At 54.0% G+C, this 20,204-nt stretch overlaps 3 protein-coding genes and 5 non-coding genes across 11 annotated transcripts; 2 read left to right on the forward strand and 6 right to left on the reverse strand.

Moving 5' to 3' along the window:
- The first annotated feature begins 3 nt into the window (after positions 1–3).
- LOC119504822 (surfeit locus protein 1) lies at positions 4–4,818 on the forward strand. 4 transcript variants are annotated; one of them, XM_037797395.1, is made up of 9 exons: positions 4–79; positions 207–258; positions 1,577–1,710; positions 1,801–1,883; positions 2,634–2,816; positions 3,756–3,828; positions 3,955–4,117; positions 4,486–4,567; positions 4,644–4,818. In XM_037797395.1, the coding sequence occupies exons 1-9, from the start codon at positions 26–28 to the stop codon at positions 4,711–4,713; spliced, it is 894 nt and encodes a 297-aa protein (XP_037653323.1). In that variant the 5' UTR covers positions 4–25; the 3' UTR covers positions 4,714–4,818. The 4 variants fall into 4 exon arrangements, with proteins under 4 accessions (XP_037653323.1, XP_037653324.1, XP_037653322.1 ...); XM_037797396.1 differs by having other exon boundaries at positions 22–46; XM_037797394.1 differs by having other exon boundaries at positions 23–79; positions 207–321.
- Positions 4,819–5,070: 252 nt separating this feature from the next.
- RPL7A (ribosomal protein L7a) lies at positions 5,071–8,320 on the reverse strand. The gene is made up of 8 exons (XM_037797404.1): positions 8,160–8,320; positions 7,464–7,584; positions 6,811–6,960; positions 6,379–6,519; positions 6,101–6,180; positions 5,660–5,790; positions 5,315–5,384; positions 5,071–5,230 (listed from the first exon to the last, which is right to left on the reverse strand). Exons 1-8 carry the CDS (start codon positions 8,160–8,162, stop codon positions 5,126–5,128), a joined length of 801 nt encoding a protein of 266 aa, XP_037653332.1. The 5' UTR covers positions 8,163–8,320; the 3' UTR covers positions 5,071–5,125.
- Positions 5,477–5,541, reverse strand: LOC119505787. The gene has a single exon (XR_005210827.1). It is a non-coding gene; the product is annotated as a small nucleolar RNA SNORD36 (small nucleolar RNA).
- On the reverse strand, positions 5,862–5,934 carry LOC119505853. The gene has a single exon (XR_005210887.1). It is a non-coding gene; the product is annotated as a small nucleolar RNA SNORD36 (small nucleolar RNA).
- LOC119505854 lies at positions 6,260–6,334 on the reverse strand. Its single transcript, XR_005210888.1, has one exon. It is a non-coding gene; the product is annotated as a small nucleolar RNA SNORD36 (small nucleolar RNA).
- Positions 7,031–7,102, reverse strand: LOC119505791. The gene has a single exon (XR_005210831.1). It is a non-coding gene; the product is annotated as a small nucleolar RNA SNORD24 (small nucleolar RNA).
- Positions 7,747–7,821, reverse strand: LOC119505790. Its single transcript, XR_005210830.1, has one exon. It is a non-coding gene; the product is annotated as a small nucleolar RNA SNORD24 (small nucleolar RNA).
- Positions 8,281–14,149, forward strand: MED22 (mediator complex subunit 22). The gene is made up of 5 exons (XM_037797401.1): positions 8,281–8,378; positions 9,022–9,199; positions 10,492–10,572; positions 10,935–11,143; positions 13,481–14,149. Exons 2-5 carry the CDS (start codon positions 9,077–9,079, stop codon positions 13,668–13,670), a joined length of 603 nt encoding a protein of 200 aa, XP_037653329.1. The 5' UTR covers positions 8,281–8,378; positions 9,022–9,076; the 3' UTR covers positions 13,671–14,149.
- The last annotated feature ends 6,055 nt before the right edge of the window (positions 14,150–20,204 follow it).

Raw genomic sequence — 20,204 nt, forward strand, 5'->3', positions numbered from 1 at the left:
AAGTGCTCGCTGGCAGCCGGGTGTCATGGCGGTGGTGGTGCGCTCGGTGGGGCTGCTGCGCGCGGCGGGCGCGTGGCCGGTGCGCAGGGGCAGGCATTGGGCTGGAACGAGATGGGGTCCCGGGGGCGTGGAGGACACGGAGGAGCAGGCGGGACCCGGGTGGGGGGCGCGGGCGGGGGCAGCCAGCCCATCCCTTGTCTCCGCAGGCCCCGGCCGGCGCTGTCAGGAGACGCCTCCTGGGGGCCCCCGCGCGGCCAGGTGAGGACTCGGGAAGAACCACCCGGCTTTCTGCCCCTGCGGCTTCAAGGGGCGTCCTGGGGAGTAAGATGAATTCCGTAACCACCGATTGAACGGAAGCTCCTTGTGAAAGGGTCTCGTCACGAAATAACATTCTGGATTAAGTGCCTCTTAATCGAGCGTCGACTATGTGCCCGGCGCTGTAGCGAGAGCTTTGTCTTCCCAGCAATCAAGGGGAAGCTCCTTCTGTAATTCCCGTCTTACAGATGAGGCTCCAACTGATGAGAGGCCCCCTAGGATTGGAACCTGGTCTCTGAGCTTCTCAGCTACAGCCTATGTAATCACCACGGTTTCCATCTGCTTCTTACTCGACATCGAAGAGCATTTTGCTCCCACTAGAGTGCTCTGTTCAAGTAGAGGGTACTTTGCTAGCCTGCTGCAGGCCTGCTTTTCTGTCACCTGAGGGTCATAATGCTTTCAGCTGATGGGACTTGCCCTCTGAGAGCTAAAGTGTGCATTCTGTGTACATTGTTCCATGTTTAAATTTATGACGAGCAATTAAAAAGGAAAGCTGTTAAGTGAGTTTTGTAAACCTGAATTTATGGCTGGTTTTTCTGTCTCTTCATAGTACAATAGCTAGTGGTGTCTGGCACATAGCTACTTAGTAAATGTTTTTTGAGCAAGCAAATGCCCAGTGCATCTTAGTGCGATAGAATACATGTTTGCTTATTTTTAAGTGAAAATGTAGGAGGTGGTCACACGATTTACCCAGGTGGTTGGTAGCAGAGCCAGAACTAAGTTCCGGGTCTCCTTTATTCAGTCAACAAATGTTGCATGAGCGTGTGCTCTGTGCCAGGCACTGGGTTAAGAACTTGGCTGGACTCAGTGCTGCTCCTTGGTTCCTGACTGCAGGTTTTGGTCTGTTCACTCCTCTTCCACATTCTCAGGCAACATTGGTGGAGTTGTCTTGAGGAATTGGCTGCCCCAGTTCTGTTTGTTCTGGGGCTTCTGATCCCATACCAGTGTCAACCCAACAGTGCCCAACTCACACTCTCTCTCTCTCTCTCTCTCTCTCTCTCTTAGATCACCAGGGCCATAAGCTTTTAATTGCAAGTAGGGGCTGTTTCTTACACAGGCAACTCGATGCATGTTCTGGGGTGGGGAATGACATAATTTTACTTAGAGTTTATTTTTTGTTGTTTTGTTTTTATCCCAATTAGAGTAGTTGTATGTTTACAGAAAGGTCATGCAGAAAATACAAAGATCCCATATACCCATTCCAATTTTTAACATTTTTGTATTAGTGTGGTGCTTTTCGCAGCTCTCTTGCTTCCCCTAGGGGTGGCCTGGAGGCTAAGCAGGTGTGGCAGTTCTGCAGCAGAAGCACCTGCTACAAAAGCAGAGGAAGACTCCTTTCTCCAGTGGCTCCTCCTCCTCATTCCTGTGACAGCCTTTGGCCTGGGAACGTGGCAGGTAGAGTGGTATCTAAGTCGGGGGGTGGGGCTCTGAGCCATTGCCCTGCCACCATCTTCTGAGGAGTCTGCTGATGCTCTTTTTCTGAAGGTCCAACGTCGGAAATGGAAACTGAGGCTGATTGCAGAATTGGAGTCTAGAGTCATGGCCGAGCCCATACCTCTGCCGGCAGAGTAAGTGTGTGGCTGCCCGCCCTGGGCTGAGCCCAGTTGAGGTCAGGAGCAGAGGCCTGGCTTCTGGCCACCTTGCCCCTCTCAACGGGAACTTCGCCCTCAGATGGGAGCCCTCAAGATCAGTCTTTCTACTGAGCTTCCTGTCGAAACCGAACCACCCTTGGGAAGCTGTCTGACATACTGAGAACCATCTTACCTGGTTTTAGCCTTTTGGTCAGGTCCATGTACCTGAGCCCCCTGCCCCAACCCCACTGCTGATGGCTGCCCAGAGCAGTGATTCTTAGGTGGTGGATGAGAGCAGAGGAAACATGTCTTTTCATGAAAGTATTTTGGAAAAGTGCCCCCAAATGAGTCTACTTCCCTCCCCATGTGATTTAAAAGCGCTGTCCTAGGGGAAGAGGTGTGTTCAACAAAGCTTTCCATCCAGGGGCCTCAACACGTCCATGTGTGACTTGCAAATGGAATTTTGACTGACATGTTTTACCAACTTTAAGTAACACATTCACACAGGAGTCCACACTTTTAGCTTCTCTTGGGAAACTGGACTGTTTGGCAGCAGACCCTCATTCCCACATGGCATCGCAGGGCTGGAGCTGAGGTCCAGCCAGTATAGGGCAGGTCCTGCTGCTTCATCTTTTTACTTCCCTTGTCTGGCTCTTGTGGGTTTGTAGTTTATCACCCAAACCTTAGAGGGTTTGTTTTCCTGCCAAGCCTTGCTTGGTCTCAGCTCCATTTCTGCCTTTCACATAGCTCAGCGGAACTGAAAGATCTGGAGTATAGGCCAGTGAAGGTCAGGGGGCACTTTGATCACTCCAAGGAGCTGTACATGATGCCGCGGACCATGGTGGACCCTGCCCGGGAGGCCGGCCAGATCTCCTCCTTGGCTGAGAGCGGTGCTTATGTGGTCACCCCCTTCCACTGCTCAGACCTAGGGTGAGTCGATTGTGCAGGGAGCCATGCAGACATGGCACTGGGGTACGGTGACGAGGCTGTGGCACAAAACCCATTGTCATTGTTTCCTCCTCATCCCCCATCCTTGGTAAGACACTGTGGAGCCCATGATCCCAGGAAGGTTCGGTTCCTTGAAGTGTGAAATCCATAATTCTGATACATTGGTTAAACCAACTTCTTAGTCAATCCATTTGTTTAAATGTTTATTTCTGCCCAAGTCCTATACACTAAGCTCTGAGGTGGAAAGAATGAGTAAAACATGGGTCCCTCCTCTGGAGAAACTGTCTAGAAATTGTCTAGTGGCTACAGCCTCGTAAATATGAACGCCCTCCCCCCCACACACACACAGTCGGGAGGGAGTTGAGTCAGGCAAGGCTCCCCAGGGGCTGTTTGAGCCAAGTCTGTTGAGATGGGAACATTGAGGACCAGAGCATCTTCTCAAATGCTAATGTACAATCGGACCACCTGGGGCTCTTGTGGAAACAGACGGGGGGCTTCTAGCAAGCTGACATGTCCGCACTACCCTCCAACCGCTGAGCAAAGCCTTGTCATCCTGTCCAGACATTTGCATCTAGAATTTGACCGTGGCTGCCCCGATTAGGAGGGAGATGGAGACAGGTGAGCAAGCAGCTGCCCCAGTAGTTCCAAGGGAGAGGTCACCTTGGAGGGTTGGCAAGAACAGGTACAAGAGGGAGACTTCCCAGTGACACATCTGGGAGGTGGCACCGTGGTTCTTCCTAGATGCCGGAGGGACCAGCAGTGACGTGTCTGCCAAACCCACCTCCCTGTATGCATTTCTTTGGCTCACTTTTGGAAGCCAGTGGGCAGTGCTGTGCCTATGTAAACTTTCAATGTTTATTCAGAACTTCCCCACCTGAAATAACACATCTGTACACGCAAGTGTTACTTTTATTATTCCAGAGTCACCATCCTGGTAAATAGAGGATTTGTCCCCAAGAAGAAAGTGAATCCAGACACACGGAAGAAGGGCCAGGTAAGAGCCGGGCGCCCTTTTCTGCTCATGAGTGGTCACGGGAGCCCTAGGAGCCGCGCAGCTCACGCAGGGCCCTCCTGTCCCAAGCACTTTCCCTCAAGGGCAATGTCACACCTCCCGTTGCAGATTGAGGAAGAAGTGGACCTAGTTGGGATGGTGAGGCTGACAGAAACCAGAAAGCCCTTTGTCCCTGAGAATAATCCAGAAAGGAACCACTGGCATTACCGGGACCTGGAGGCCATGGCCAGGGTCACAGGCGCTGACCCCATTTTCCTTGATGCCGACTTCCGTACGTTGACCCATCCACCAGGGAAGACTGACTAGCTTTTGTGAATACCTTGTTGTTTCTCTTAACCCTGACCTTCCCAAGTGGGTTTGCTGCTGACATCCTAGTGTTTGGGGGAAACCCTAGGCCTGGCCTTCCTTTGAGCACCAAGGGAAAGCAACACTAACCTGACAGTTGCTACAGGTTTGAAGGGTGTCACTGAGCATCACTGGTGTCCTTTGGGGGAAACAGGCTGTGCAAAAGGACAGCGTGGTGGGGGGATCAGAAAGACACCTGGAGAAAAGCAAGCCAAGGTGCTAGAGAAGGGACAGCATGAGAGCTATGGGAAGCACTCAACTGTGCTTAACACCCCGAGTCCACTGTCTCCACAGGAAGTACAGTTCCCGGAGGACCCGTTGGGGGTCAAACACGAGTCACTCTGAGGAACGAACACACGCAGTACATTATCACCTGGTGAGCACCAGATCCCCCAGCCCCACTCCACCTCCCTCCCCCACCCCAGGTTGACCCAGCCCTTTCTCCTTTCAAGGTATGGATTGTGTGCAGCCACATCATACCTGTGGTTTAAGAAATTCATACGTCGGGCCCCTGGCATGTGACGCATCAGCTGGTGGCCTGTCCCAGAATTAATCAGGACACATTACCTTCAGGGGACTTTTACACTGATCACACACTGCTGGTATAATAAAACTCCTTGGTTCAGATATTGTGCGCCTTTATTTCTACCTAATTGAGCTAGTAATCGGCTGGGTTCACAGTACTCAAATACCACATGGCCAGTGTCACAGTAATCTGCATAGCTGCATACCAAGCAAATTTAGTTATCTGATAAACCTAAGTTTCACACAATTCTTACCCTTATAGAGGGTGTAACTGGAAACGCTTCTGGCTTGCAAATGCTCCTGCCACCACCCCACAAGCGTGCCTCTTGCCTTCAACCCAGAAAACCAAATAGATACTGGTTGAAGGAGACCTTTTATTTTTATGTACAGAAAAGTCAACTGTGTACATTTAACCTAGTTTAGTGGCAAGTTCTTTAGCCTTTGCCTTCTCCAACTTGGCAATGCGAGCCACAGATTTTGGACCCAGGACATTGCCTCCCCAGTGACGGCGGATCTGAAACAAAAAGAAGTGAGTTAGCGTGGCCTGCCATTTTTGGAAGCATGCTAGTGAAGCTATCCTTCAGTGAAAAGTGCTTACCTCATCGTATCTGTCGTTGTAATTGGTCCTAATAGCTTCCACCAGCTTAGCTAGTGCTCCTTTGTCTTCCCTACCAAAGAAAAAAGCGTAGCTTAGGGCTTTGTCTCTCAACTACTCTTGCAGAAAGCATGAACGCTTTAATTTTTAGCAAACACAACCCTTCTGCCTCAGATAAAATATGACCACATGTTTTCTTCAGGTGAAGAAATTCTTAACCATCACTGGCGAAGGTTCAGATTAACTGTACTTCTTGAGCAAGAACATTGGTTTTTAAATCCCTCAAAGAATGGGCGCTGGGGCCCCTTCCCGCCCCGATTCCTGGGAGGCCCTGACCCGCCTACTTACGGGTTGACCTGTGTGAAGGCGACGGTGGTGCAGGTCTTTCTGTGGACGAGGCGCCCCAGCCTGGCCTTCCCCTTGATGATGCAGTAGGGGACCCCCATTTTGCGACACAAGGCAGGCAGGAAGACCACCAGCTGGAAAACAGCATCATCTCTGGAGTACGTTTTGACCAGAAGCAAGAACTTAAAAGGGTAATTTGGTTGCAATTGCTCAGGGTTAAAAAGCTCATGGATTTGCACTTCAAGGTTTCATTCAGTAATAGATTCACATCATTGCAAAAGCATAGTTGGGTCCCTGTTGGGACTGTACGGAAACAAAAAACTGGCACGCACGGTGAGCCAGCTTTGGCCTCTGTGTTAGGTCTGCTCTATTCCTCCTGTAGTACCAACATTAGGACTAAACCAGGTTTAGCCACCAGTGCTTAAGGACAAGCCAGAAACGTACCTCGATGGGGTCCACGTCATGTGCAATCACCACCAGCTGGGCCTTCTTGTTTTCCACCAAGGTGGTGACAGTGTTCACCCCTGGAACACAGAACCCATGCCTTTCGTGTGAGCACAAAGGGCTGCTCAGGTCACAGAGCAGCTCTATGGTCGCTCAGCTGTGGCTCAGTGTTAAAAAGCTCCGGTTTTACCCTTCACAGTAATTTCAGGTGAAGAAATTCACACATCATTGACAACAGCTGGCCCCATCAGCACCCGCTCTAGGAGGGGCTCACTCACCTGCTCGGAGCACGGGTGGCCTCTTGGTGGGGACATCCCCTTTGCCAGCAGCTTTCTTCTCAGCCCTGGCCAACAGCCTCTGCTTCTTCTCATGCTTTGTCTCTGGTCTGTACTTGTGGGCCAGCTTAAGCAGCTGAGTAGCTGAAAAAACACCTTTCAGCTTAGGTTTGCAACTGAAATTCTAACCCTTATCAATCACTCAATCTAAATGCCAGGTCACTGTCCTGGTGAGTATGTAATAATGACAGTTGCCATTCAACCATCACAAGGCCATGTATGAAGCCATCTTAAGTTCTGGAAACTAGACAAGGAAGCCTAGATCTTAACACTCATCTGCTAAAGGCCTCAGATGTAACACTGTCAGAGTTACACCATGCCCCTGCCCGGAAAACCTTTCCTTCCCCAGTGCTGGCTCGTGCCGCAGCATCTCACCTGTCTGGCGGTCCAAGGCCTGGGTGAACTGGTTGATGGCGGGGGGCACTTTCAGCCGCTTGTACAGGATGGCCCTTTGCCGCTGCAGCCGGATGTAGCGGGGCCATTTAACAAAGCGGGTGAGGTCCCTTTTGGGCTGGATGTCCTGTCCTGAAAAGTAAAGAGCAACACAGTGAGCAAGGCTCAAACTCATGTTGGGGCCACTCAGACAGGTGGGGTGCGCATCAGCGATCTCGGTGGTTTAAAGAACCATCACCACGGTTCAGACGGCAAATGTTTTCCATCCTCTGCACAGACCCCTTAGACCACAGGGGAGCCCAGGGAACCCTTTCCTGGTTCAATGCCATAAGGATTGCATTTGAAGTGCCTCTGCCAAGAGGCAGTTACTCCTCAATGGCCAAGTGAAATGCCTAAGACCAGTGCTCAGACACTAGAATTCGCAGTAACCCCACAAAAGATGTCACACAACTGCTAATTCCAAGGGACAGAGGGCAGTTTACAGCCAAAAAGTGGTAGGACAAGAACTCAAATCCAGGAGTCGGCACCAAAACTACAACCTACTGCTGATAAACATTTGATGTAACCTGACCGTAAACTACCATCTTCTTCAGGAAGCACAAAGGAGCTGTCACCACCCCCCTTTTCTTACTCACCAATGCCAAAGTTCTTGGGCCTTTTCTCAAACAGAGGATTTACCACCTTCTTGGCCTCCTGCTTCTTCACAACAGCAGGGGCCGGGGCCACCTTCTTCCCCTTCGCCTTCTTTCCTTTCGGCTGAGCAAAAGGAAAACCCAGTTAGAGCCGCCATCTCCCCTCCTCCTCTGCTAGCTTCTCTTTGGAGAGAGACGGTGGGGCAGGGACCGGCCCTTCCAGCCAAGGTTTGCACCCAGGTTCAAAGAAACGCAGGGCCGCGTGTCGGGCCCCCACGCCCGCTCGTGCATCAGCGATCTTGGTGGTTAAGGGCGTCCGCACCGCGCCTCAGATAGCAAATATTCTTCCACATCATCTGCACGAGCAGACACCCGCCCAGAGCACCGCCCGGGACCGGGCGACACGGCTCTTGACGCTCCGGAGGGCTCGCGGCGCCCTCTGCACCCTGGGACCGCTGGCGCGCCCCCAGACCCCGGTTCAACAAGGGCGGCCTCGGAGCCCCGCCCGCGGCGAGCCCCGCATTGCGGCGCGGCGGTCCCCCGGCTTCCCTCCCCGCCGACGCGGCCGCACAGGGACCGCCGCACCCCGCTTCCCGATGCCTACACGCCAGGCCCCGCAGGGATCGCCTGGCACCGGGCCCCGACGAGGATGGTAGCGGATGGAGCCCGAGCCCGACCGCAGAAAAAAGGATCACTCACCATTTTGAGCGGCGGGGCGAGAGAGAAACGGAAGGGTATTCTGGGTAATATGTACGCGACCTCGGAGATCGCGAGAACTGCGGATGCGCGAGACTTCGGATTTAACGAGACAGACGCTTTGCGCAGGCGCGCCCGTCGCGAGTGGCGCCTGGAGCAGCTTCGCAGGAGACGGACGGTCCCGCCGGGGAGGCCGGGCCGCGGGGTCGCCGAGAGCCGCAGGTGAGGACTGCGCGGTGGGCTTCAGGCTTTGGCGCCGCCGGGCGGTGTAGACGGAACTTCCCGGGACGGGGGTGCACTGTGTTGGCCACTCGCGCCCGTCCCCCTCTCGGGACCCCGGGCCCTTCTTGCGGCGGCGGCGGCGGGCACCGGCTCCCGCAGGGGGTGGAAGTCACTGTTAGGACATTCGGCTGCCCGTGGAGACGAGGCGGGGAGGGAGGCGGGAGGGTGTTGGCGTGGGGGAAAAGGGTGGATTCAGAAGGTGTCCGGGGAGAGCGGCGGAAGGACTGGGTGCTGGGATGGAGACGGGCGGGGCGGGCGGAGGTGGGGAGCCCCCTCCAGGCCTCCGAGTGCCAGGGCCCTGAGGGACGTGCAGCCGCAAGGCCTAGAGCTGGATGTGGGACAGGACTCGGAGGCCGGCTGAAGCCCCGGGCAGGGTTCTGTGGGTTTGGTGAGCTTGCCCAGGGAGAGGGTGCGGGAGAGAAAAGGCCCCGGACCCAGCGGTACCTGCCGATGGAACCAGTTTAGTGGGCAGAAGAGGAATCTCCAGAAAGCGCACATTCTGTCGGGGTGGGGGCGTGGAGAGGTTGGCTGGGAGCTGTGCTCGGCTCACACTCAGACTTTTGTCCTCCACGCTGGGTCCCAGGTGCTGACAGGTGGCATCCAGGCCTCTGCTCCCCCACAGCCCCCCAGGCTCCACCATGGCCCAGCAGAGAGCCCTGCCACAGAGCAAGGAGACGCTGCTGCAGTCTTACAACAAGCGGCTCAAGGATGACATCAAGTCCATCATGGATAATTTCACCGAGATCATCAAGACGGCCAAGGTGGGCAGCCTGGCCGTGGAGACCAAGGGACAGAGCAGGGTCTAGAGAGGCCACGGAATGGCGAGCTGAGTGGCTTCCTCTGGTGAACGGTGTCACATCTATGGCCGGCAGTGGGGGGTGGGTGCAGCAGGTGTTATCAGGTAGATGGCACTTGGGGGCAGGAGGTGGCAGGGGGGTTGACAATAACAAACAGGACAACAGATAAATATATAAGCCAGGTAATTACAAGTCCCAGTAAGGCAACTGGGGAGGTGGGAGACTTGACAGTCTGATTGCCGGGGCTCAAAATCCAGCAGCACTTAGTAGCTGTGTGGGTTTGGACTGGTTGCTTGATTCCTCAGTACCTCCATTTGCTCATCAAATGGGGAATGGATTAAGTGCCTCTTTGTGAAAATTGACTGGGTTTAGAGAAAGCCGTTACCCCAGGCCTGGCACAGAGCAGGCATCCCATAAACTCTAGCTCTTGGGAGTGCGACTGAGGAGAGAAAGGACATGAGAGGGTCACTCCGGATGAGTGGAGCAGTCAGGGGTCAGTCTAGCAGTCATTGCATGCTGATTGTGCGTCAGGCAGGTTGTGAGACAGATTTGGGCCATATCGTTTAGTTTTCATGAGAACTTCACAAGGCAGGTGCCATTCAGGTGGGGAAACCGAGGCACAGGGGAGTTGGTTAATAACTCAGCTAATAAACAGCAGAGCCAGGATTTGAACCCAGGCAGTCTGGCTCCTGAGCCCACACTTAACCACTGGGGGTAAAGAGCCTGCTGGAGGGTGAGGCCACAGCGGCCCTGACCCCGCCCTGCCCACACCCTCGCCAGGCAGATCCTGTCTGAGGTGCAGTGGGGTGGATCCCTGGCTCCCATATGTCAGGTGAGGCCCCTGGAGCACGCACTTCAAGGGTGTGTGCCCAGGAACGCTCAGTAAGTGGCTGCTTAAGAAAGTACACCGTCCCTTTACTCACCCACCCAGCACAGCTTACCAGCGCCTATCTCACCCAGCTCCAAGGCCCTGCTCAACAGGGCTCCCCACCCAAAATAACTTGACCCCGGACGAGACCCCGTCCCCGCCCCAGCACAGCAGCGAGCACCCATTCGTCCTGAATGGGTCGCGTCTTACCTCTTCCCAGTAGAACAGTGGAGGGCAGAACTGAACTTTTCCATGGTCTGGCTGACGGAATGTTCCAGTTGGTAGATACGTGCAGACCAACCGGGTGTGGACAGGTGTGTGCATGTGGCTGGACCACTGGGGGCCAGGGTCAGCCGTCCTGATTCTGGCCTTCTCATCTGCCCTGTAGATTGAGGATGAGACCCAGGTGTCCCGGGCCACTCAGGGTGAGCAGGACAACTACGAGATGCACGTGCGAGCCGCCAACATCGTGAGTCACCGGGTGGAGGGGGCCGGCTGGCAGCAGGAGCATTTGGGGTCTCCCTGGGTGGCGGGTGGGATGCCTTATCTGGTCTCCCTTTCACTGGGACGAGCAGCAGAGGGGAAATGTGATGATGCTGTGGTTTCAGCCCTTGGCAGCTTTCAAGAATGGGACTGGGGATAAATCCCCACCTGGGGGCCCATCCAGAGCTCACAAACTTTCCTACGTGGGTAAGCCCTCGCATCCTATATGCAGATGAGGAAATTGAGGCTCTGAGCGGGGATGTTGCTTGCAGGCGTCAGACCCGTGGGGACAGCACCGCTGGCCCTTCCCTTCCCTGACCCCAGCTGCTCTGGTTCTGGCCGCTGCAGGTCCGAGCCGGTGAGTCCCTGATGAAGCTCGTCTCCGACCTCAAGCAGTTCCTGATCCTCAATGACTTCCCGTCCGTGAACGACGCCATTGACCAGCGCACCCAGCAGCTGCGGGCCCTGCGGGAGGAGTGCGACCGGAAGCTGGTGGCGCTGCGGGACGAGGTCGCCATTGACCTCTACGAGCTGGAGGAGGACTACTACTCGTCCAGGTACAGATAGGGCCGGCCCCGCCAAGGGCGCCTGCACACCTGCACCTGGCCCCCCGAGGCGGCCTGAAGCGCCTTCCACATTTCCAAACGCTTCCTGGTCCTGCATCAGAGCCGCTGCCCACACTTCAGAGCAGAGCTTCCGGTCAGAGCGTTGGACTGACAGATAACTCACGGCCATTGACCGGGCCCAGGCCTCTCCCGCCAGGCAGCGTGATGAGAATCGTGGAACCTCAGGCGGGGGCCACTCAGCTGGCCGTCCCTGTGGGCAGTGGAGAGGGGAGGGCGGCTGCCTGCTGTCACCCAGCAGTGGGAGGGGCCAGCACGCCTGGCCAGTGCTGGGCCACCTCTTTCTAGAGCCTTCCTCATCAGGCAGGGCTCTTTGGGCCTGGGCTGCTCCTTTCAGCTTCTCAGTCAACACTTAAAACAGTCAGCAGAGGCTGATCTAGCTCTTCTCGGCCACCAGGGCCAGGCTAAGCCCAGGGCTGCAATTCCATATGGAGGTCACCGAAAACCCCACAGTGTGGGGTAGGGACAGGCCTGGGAGGGAGGAGGAAGAATCCTAACGGAGAATGGCCTCGCCAGCCAGACCCAAGGTGCCAGGACCGCCAGCTTCTGTTCACGTCAGCCTTGTTTGCAGAGCTCTCCTGTGTGCCAGCCCAGTGCCAGCACCGGGATACAGCAGGAGGGCAGGGCTCGTCATCCCAGCCATGGGGGCCTCTTGGGATCCCAAACTGACCGTTTGAGCTGGAAGGGCTCTGAGAAACCAGGTTTTTACATAAGGGTAAACTGAGGCTGGGGGTGGGGAAGGCCTTGCCCCTCCCCTCTCTTAGCTTGGGTCCAGCAGACACAAAGGCCATGCCTGTGCCAGTCCCTCACCCCAACAAATTTTGCTTCCTTCTGGGAGATAAATTGGAGAGGCTTGTTTCTGTCCCAGGGGAGGCCTGGGAGCCATGGGTTCCCGGGGCTGGCATGTTCTGTGACCTGAGGACTGTGGGCGGGTCTCCCCACTGTGGACTCACTGCCGTTCCTCATGGTCCCTACCATGGGAAGCAGCACAGCGTGGCTGCCCAGCTGGAGTGGTTCTAGAGTTTTCCAGAGGGTTCTGGAGTTGGCCTTGGCCCCCGATATGCCCAGGCTTGGCCTGCATCATGAGCACCTCCTCTGTACCAGGCATCAGAGACGAGTGCGGGTCCTGGAGTGTTCAGGCCCTTCCGGGAGGTGGCCCCTTCCACGCCCCCAGCATGTGCTCCACCGGGTGCCTCTGGACTGAGCCCCGCCTCCTGGGCCGAGACCCCCCTCAGTCTCTGAGGCTCACCCAGAGGTGTTCCTGGGCCAGCCAGGTGTCCCCTCCCAAAATGCAGTCCCTGGGTGCCTTAGGAGGCCGAGGGAGCCCAGCCCCCACCTGGGGCCCCTGGGGCCGAGCAGTTTGGATTCATCACCTGCAGACACCTTTTACATTGTTGGGGGCTGGTCAAGTCAGTCTGCCGAGGGTGGGGGCTGGCCAGGTTCATTGCCCGCCCTCTGTCCCCATGAATAAAGGTTTGTGCACCCAAACTGCCCACTTCTCCAGCTCTCTCTCCCCACCTGAGCTGCCTGCTGCCCTCCATGCTCAGCCCCACTCTCTCTCACCCACCTTTCCACTCACTGTCTGCCCTTTTGGCTTGTCCTCTCCCCTCCACTGTCCTCAGGAGGCCACTCTGTGCTGAGGATGCTTTACGGGATTGAGTACTCAGGGCCGAGTGAGGGCGGATGCAGGAAAAGCCAGGGGACTGGCACCACAGGAGAGTGCCAGGACCAAGTGGATGCTCCTGGGTGACTGTGACAAGGCCACTTCCTGTGGATCCTGCCGAGGTCCTGAGAGTGGAGGGACTGCTCGAGGCCACACAGCAGTGCGGGGCTGGGGTAGGACTCGGCCTGTGTTCCTAACTGTTACCCGTTCAGGCCGAGTCCCAGGCTGGGCCAGGCCCAGAAATGAGACATGGCCTGCCACAGAGCTCCTTGGAAAGCATAGTGACTGGGGAGGGCAGCTCGAGCCTCTGGGCTGGGAGGGGGTCCAGCAGGGGCCTGGGACGGGGCCATGTGGGAGTTTGGCAGGACAGACACCTGCTGGTGTGAGGGGCCGGTTGGGAGCCAGCTCTGCCCAGGGCTCACCCAGGCCGAGGGACGGCCCTGCTGACGGCGGGGAGGCCAGCCCAGAGCGGGGGAAGGAGAGGCAGGGGCTGGTGTGTGGGTCTCCTCTGTATTTTCTTAACTGCTTCTCTCTTGCTTTCTCCCACTCCCCTGGCTTCCGCCTCTGCCTGCTCCTGTCTCTCCCTGGGGTTTCTGGTGGTGGAAAAGCTCAAGTCTTTGCGAAGCTAATGACCTGCCTCTGTGCGAAGCTTACTGGAGGCCAGACCTCGACACGGACTCCATTGATGGCCTCTCGGCCCCTCTGCTGGCCTCCCCGGAGCCAGGCTCCGGCCCCCTGCCAGCTGCAGCCCCTGCCCACCCCCACGCCGGCGGCCCTGGCCCCATAGAGCACACCTGAGCCACCCAAGGCACCCCTCGTTGGTACCCGTTCCCCCTCCAGACGGTCCCTGGAGTGCTGTGGCCCCTTGGAAATCTCGGCCTGGGCCCTGGACCAGCCCACCCAGGACTGTTAGGGAAATAGTCCCCCCGGCCGTTTCCAGTGGCCCATCCCCTGGGTTACCATCTCTCTCCACAGTCTCAGACAGGTGAAAGGAAGTTTCTGAGGCAGGTTTAATCCCCACCAGCAGTTGGCAGGGAGGAAGCTGCCACCCAAGCACGGGGTCTAAAATGGGCTCAGCTCTGGCCGTGCCCACTACCGCCCTCAGAGCTGCACCCACTGCCTAGGCCGAGCCCTAGGTGCCCACCTGTGGAGCCTAGCAGGCCGAGGGGTGCCTGTCCTTGCAGCAGGTGGGCAGGCGGCCCTTCCCAAATTGCTGCCTTGTGCATTCCGGTTGTTTCTGTAATGAGGCTGTTGAATAAAGTTACACCGCCCATTCACGTTGGTTCTTCTCATCCTCATCCTGGTCAGAGCCAGGGCGTCTCTGCTTGGTCTGGCCAGGGGCTCCAGGGAGGCAGGGCCCACTCTGTTGGGCCATGACTGCCTTCTGCCGCCTAGTCTGCCCGGCAGCCTGTGGGTCCCCAGAACTTGGCAAGGGAATGAAACTAGCTGCCGCAGGGTGTGTAGCCCCGGGTCCTCTTGCGTCTGCCCGCCTCTGTCCTCACACAGCCGAGTGGAGTTGTTAGGTCCCCGCCTTTGGGAGTAGAGGACACGGGCTCGGAAGGGCTCCGGGGCATGTGCCAAGGCCACAGAACTGGGAGGTGAGGAGGCAGGAAACCGGATTCGAGCCCAAATGGGCCAGTAAACCCGGGGCCTCCCCGCAGTTAGCTCTAGGCTCACTTCTCTCAAGGTGCAGGGGCACCCAGCCCAGCCTCACCCTGGCCCCAGCTGCCTCTGCATGACGGGGACACAAGTTGATCGTCAAGAAGCCCCCCACGGGCATGTAGAAGTTCCCAGGCAGCCCTCCCGGTGCCCGCAGCCTTGGGAAGTCACCTCTGGGCCACTTTCCCCAATGACAAGGTGGGAGATGAACTCTTCCCACGAAACTTCAAGGAATTGCAGAAGAGGGTGTCCTTCACCACTCGGGAAGGAAGACGGGAGGAGCAGGCAGGGAAGGGGTGGCCATCCTTGGTGGGGGGCCAGTTCCCGCCACCTCCAAGAAGCTGAGGAGCGGGGTCCCCAAGCCTCGGTTTTACTCTGCTGGGCCAACACCATCACCCCCCTTCAGAAGTGGACGTGTCCCCTCTGAGCACAGCGGCCCTCTGGGTGGCCTTTCCCTTTCCCGCGGGCACCAGGGTGCTTCCGGCTCCCTCTCGAACCTTCCTCAGACCCAGGTCGGCCTCGGCACCGCTCAGCGCTCACCCATCCTCTCCCGCGTTGCTTTTTCCATCCGAGCTTTTTGTTTCAAGGCTGTTCAAACCCGTGGAGAGTTACAGTTGGTTTAAGAAACAGACGCCAGCCCTTTTCCTGAACCAGCATCGTAAGTCCCCAGCTGCTCACCCTTCCTCCCACATGAACACCCATCCAATGTGGGGTGCACCCGTGTCTCCACTGCCCACCGGTGTCCATGCCTCGCCACGGTCCCCCAGTCATTCTCCAGGGGTCTCTGTCTGCCTGTTTTCATTTTGTGTTGAATTTAGCCCTCGTTTCTTGTGGTGTTCCCAAACCTGGAGGGGATCAGGACGCGGAGGGGGCCGATGCAGGCCTGGTGGGTTGCGGAGGCAGGGGGCCTAGAGGAGTGGTGTGAGAATAAGATTGAGTTTAGCTTTCACACAAGACAGGTGTACCTGGCAGGGTGGGGCAGAAGGAATTGGCAGAAGGTTAAAAAAAACAAACTAGTCCACGGTAGGTCCCCCTGTTTATCTGCCCACTATCCATGGTCAGTCCCCCTGTTTATCTGCCCACTATCTACTATCCTTGCAAGGTGGAGACTCGCTGGTAGAGGTTCCCAAAATAGCCTCATAACTTGTTACCAAACTAGCCCAGACTGGCTCTAAAGAGGCCTGGGCATTACCATTATAGTCAGGGGTGGAGATTTGTTCCAACCCTTTCAAAAGTTGCAAATTCTTGTGGGAAACTTATTTCAAATGTTTCCAATTTCAGCTGGCTACATGTTTCAAATTTGCCTGGGCTAGTTAGGCTTGTGGAATAGAATGTAGCCTCTGGAGTATCAGCCAATGGAGAAACAGGGGAGGGACTTGCGGTTAGGTGTAGGGAATAAATACTGCTGGGTCTATTGTTCTGTGCGCCAACCCCCACATTTTGGTTGGGCGCCTGTTCTTGCAAAATCGTGAATAAATTCTTTTCTTCTCCACAATCGGGTGAGTGTTTATTCCTTTTTAGGAATAGTGCTTGTTTCTCACAGTGGGGGGACCCACCTCTGAATGTATTGGGAGGGGGGGTTCCATATCCAGATGGAGTGGACAGGCCAGCCTGTTTGCAGGCAGGAGTGGAAGAGGACCAGGGCCTGGAGCCCCGCGAGAGGGGGCAGCGGGCGGGGAGAGCAGGGCCTGGCCTCCGGGGCTGCAAGGGGGAGAATCAGCTTACAAGGCGCTCAGCCTTGCTGCACAGAAAATCACGAACTTTTCTGGAGTTTAACTGTTCACCTTAGTATTGGTAGTTGTTATTCTGGAACCGTTCTCTTGTATTTTTATTTTTATTATTATTGTTAGAGAAGATGTGGGTTTACAGAACAGTCATGCAGAAAATACAGGATTCCCATGTACCACCCTAGTATCTACACCCGTCATTGGTGCGGAACATTTGTCACAACTGGCGGAAGCACGTTTTGTTGTTGCTCCATGAACTGGTCCATGGTTGAACTCTGGGTTCACTGTGTTATTCACCCCCATGGATTTTTATTTTATTTTATTTTTATTCTAGCACCATCACATATACAACCTAAGCTTTTTCCTTTTGGCCCCATTCAGGTATCATTTCAGCACCACTATTTATATTCCCAAGTGCTGTGCTACCCTCACCACCATCCATCACCAAACATTTCCATCGACCCAAACAGGAACCCTGTACATTTTCTCATATTTTTAAAAAAAGGAAACAAGTAATTCTTTTGTGAAGAATCACGATATTCCGCATAAGAGGAAAAGACCTGCGATTAGGGGATGAAAACATTTTCAGTGGCCGAGGCTGTTTCCTTCTCTTGCCCAAGCCGCCAGCCTTACTCCTCGTGCCCCCCTCCTGGCCTCCCCCCCTCCTGATGACCTTGACCTTGAAACCTTTCCAGACACAGGTCCAGACATAGAGGAAAACAATGGGGTTGGGGGTGGGGGGAGTGGGGAGGCAACTTCCCACCCTAACTATTCCCAGCTCCATCCTTCCCCCCCACCCCTCCTCTCTCCCTCTCACCTGGCTGCCCAGGTGCCTAGAGGCTCCTCACCTGCCCCCCTCCTCTCTCCTGGGAGACCCCAGGAGGCTCAGCGGCCGCAAAGGAAAACTCCCAACCAGCGGTCCTATCCGCAACCTCCGTAAATCCCTCCCTGTCTCTGTGGAACCAACTGTTCCAGTGCGAACACAGTAAACCGCTCACCCACCGCAGCGATCAGCCCCTCGCTGCCTGCCGCCCCGGGCTCCTCCTGCAGCCCCTCGCAGCCCTTCCCCGGGTGGTCCCTCATCTCCTCTCCTCGGGGCTGCGCCCTCCCCTCTCCCCTGCTACCCCAGCCCCGGACAAAGTTCTCCCGGCTGGTTTCACCTGGTTGGGTGCAGTTTTTTCTTTGACAGTGGAAACAATGTATTGCTTAGAATTGAATTGGAAATACAAATATAAATTCTGGCCTTTGTAAGTAGAAAAATAAATATGTAAACACAGTTTTTTGAGCTCTGATCCCCTAAAGTAGCCTCAAAGCAGTGTCACCCCCATGATGTTCCCCGGTACCCCGACATTGTCTTCTGATAGGACTTTTCCACTAAAAGACGTCAGGGCTTCGAGGAGGAAGGGCTGATTCCGCATCAGGCAGGGAAGTCCGAGGCAGGTGCCCGCGCTCCTGCGCCGGTCAGGAGAGCCCGGGGCTCAGCCCGGAGGGAACACCGCCAGCTAAGGGCGGGGGGGATTGGAGCGTCAAAAGAATGGATTATGGCCACAGTTGGTTGGAATAAGGGAATCTCCAAGTGATACACAGAAAGAAACAATAAGTCATTCTAGAGAAAACGAACAGAACCAAACGTGTGATTGTTGAATTTTCTTTATTTTTAAACATTTTTTAAATTGTAGAATATAATGTATATACATAAAAGTGAAAACTTTCCAAGTGCAATTTAACAAGTAGTTAGAGAGCAAATTTCAAAGAATATTATGGGTTACAGTTCCACAGTTTCAGTTATTTCCTTATTGTGAAATATAACTTATAGGCAAAAAGGTAGTATCTTTCAAAGCGTGATTTAACAAGTAGTTATATAGGAAATTTCCATAGTTGTTATGAATTATAGTACCATAGTTTCAGTTTTCCCCATCATGAATTATAACATTTATACAAAAAGGTGATAGCTTTCACATTACAATTTAACAAATAACTAAAGAACAATGTTCAAAGAATGCCATGGGTTACAGTTCCACCATTTCAATTCTTTCCTTCTAGCTATTCTAATACCCTAGCAACTAAGAAAAAGAGAATTATATAGAGATTCAGTATTCATAATCCTTTGTTCCTGTCTGTTGCTTCCCCTTCCTCTAGTTTAATCACTTTCCCGATCTTCAGGGATGTCTAGGCAGTGACCACCCTAACTTGTTCATGTTGAAAAGGGGTGTCGACTTTAGAGAAAAAGGGACACATCTTGTTGATGTTCTTGAAGAGGCTATTGCCACTCGGTTGGGGACTTAGCTGGCATAGGAGCTCTCTGGAGGATTTAAGTTTCTGAAGAATAAACTTGGTGAGTGGAACTTTTATAGAGTCTCAGATAGGGATCCAGGTATTCTATAAGGTTTTGGGGACTACTGTTGACTGGGGCTTAGCATACTCATTTGGCATATCCAGGTGAAGCTTGCAGAGGAGTAACCTCCAGGACAGTCTCTTCACTCTATTTGAAATCTCTTAGCCACAGAAACCTTATTTTGTTGCCTTTCTTTTCCCCCTTTCAGTCAAAAAGGCATTCTCAACTCCTCAATGCCAGGGTCAGGCTCATTCCTGAAATCCATGTCCCATGTCGCCAGGGAGACTCATTCACCTGGGGGGTCCTGTCCCACATCAGGGGGAGGGTGATGAATTTATTTGCTGAGTTGGACTTAGGAAGAGCAAGTCCACATTTGAGCAATAAAAGAGGTTCTCTGGAGGTGACTCCTAGACATAATTATAGGTGGGCTTAGCCTCCCCTTTACAACCATAAGTTTCACCTGAGCAAGCCTCAAGATCGAGGGCTTGACTTATAAAGTAGGGGGTTCCTAAATTCACATAGCATAAGTTATGTCCACAATACTCCATCCATATCTTACATTATCATCACTTAGCTGTACAATCCTCACCACTCTCCATTTTAAACAATTCTTATGACCCAAAACACCTCATAGCTCATCAGCCCTTAATTATCTGTCCCTAGTATTTGTGTGATATCAGTAAAGTATTCCTATTAATTATAGGCCTTAGTATGCAATACGTACATTTTTCCTGTATACCCTTCTGTTGTCAACCCTCTGTACCTGTGTCATACCTAAGAAGCAAGCGCCTATCTATATTTGTGGTGCTGATCTGTGGAACACATGCCTTTAAACAACCCCTTCCATTCCTATTCACCTTCAATACAGCTCTGATACTTATAATCCCATTAACAAACAATCGTCACCCCATCCATTACCATCCTTTGAATTCACCATCATTAACATATTGGAACATATCAGATTATCCTTCCCCCTCATGGCTTCTATCAGTAGCTCCCCAATATTCTGCATTATAAGACATTGATTTTACATTGTTCAGAGAGTTTACAGAGTTGAATTTTCTGATGTCTCAAATCAGACAGCTATGGAGACATACAAAATGTAATTGGGTTATCTTGAGATGTATCTTTAACTGGCCAAGTATATAAACTGGACCAGGTTTGATTCAAATTCTCTTTAAAGATAAATGTTAAAATTGGGTAGGCTCATAAGCGAAATCTACGCTCCAAACTCAACCACTTAGAAACTCTGGGTTTCCTCTCCCTGCCCCTGGGCAGCCCTGGGGGCACCCACCGCCTCCTGCCCTAGGGAATTCCTCAGGGAAGCCTCCAAGGCCGACCTGGAGACTGAGCCACAGGACAAAGAGCCCCAGACTTGCAGTGTGGACTGAGAATCCCACAGGAGGACCCATGATCCCTGACCCTTGCCACTTCCCTTTTCCTTCAGCATCTCTTGCTCTAGCAGACCCTGTCCCATTTTTTACACTCATCCCTACCCCCTGCTGATGGAAGTAGCTCCCACTTTAAGTTGTAAAATTTTCCATTTCTCTTTTAACTGTAACCCAGATGCTTTGTTTTATTGATGCTATGTTTTGAAGCTGCACCCTGTAA

The sequence above is a fragment of the Choloepus didactylus genome, chromosome 10 (assembly GCF_015220235.1).
Source record: "Choloepus didactylus isolate mChoDid1 chromosome 10, mChoDid1.pri, whole genome shotgun sequence".
Classification (NCBI taxonomy): domain Eukaryota; kingdom Metazoa; phylum Chordata; class Mammalia; order Pilosa; family Megalonychidae; genus Choloepus; species Choloepus didactylus.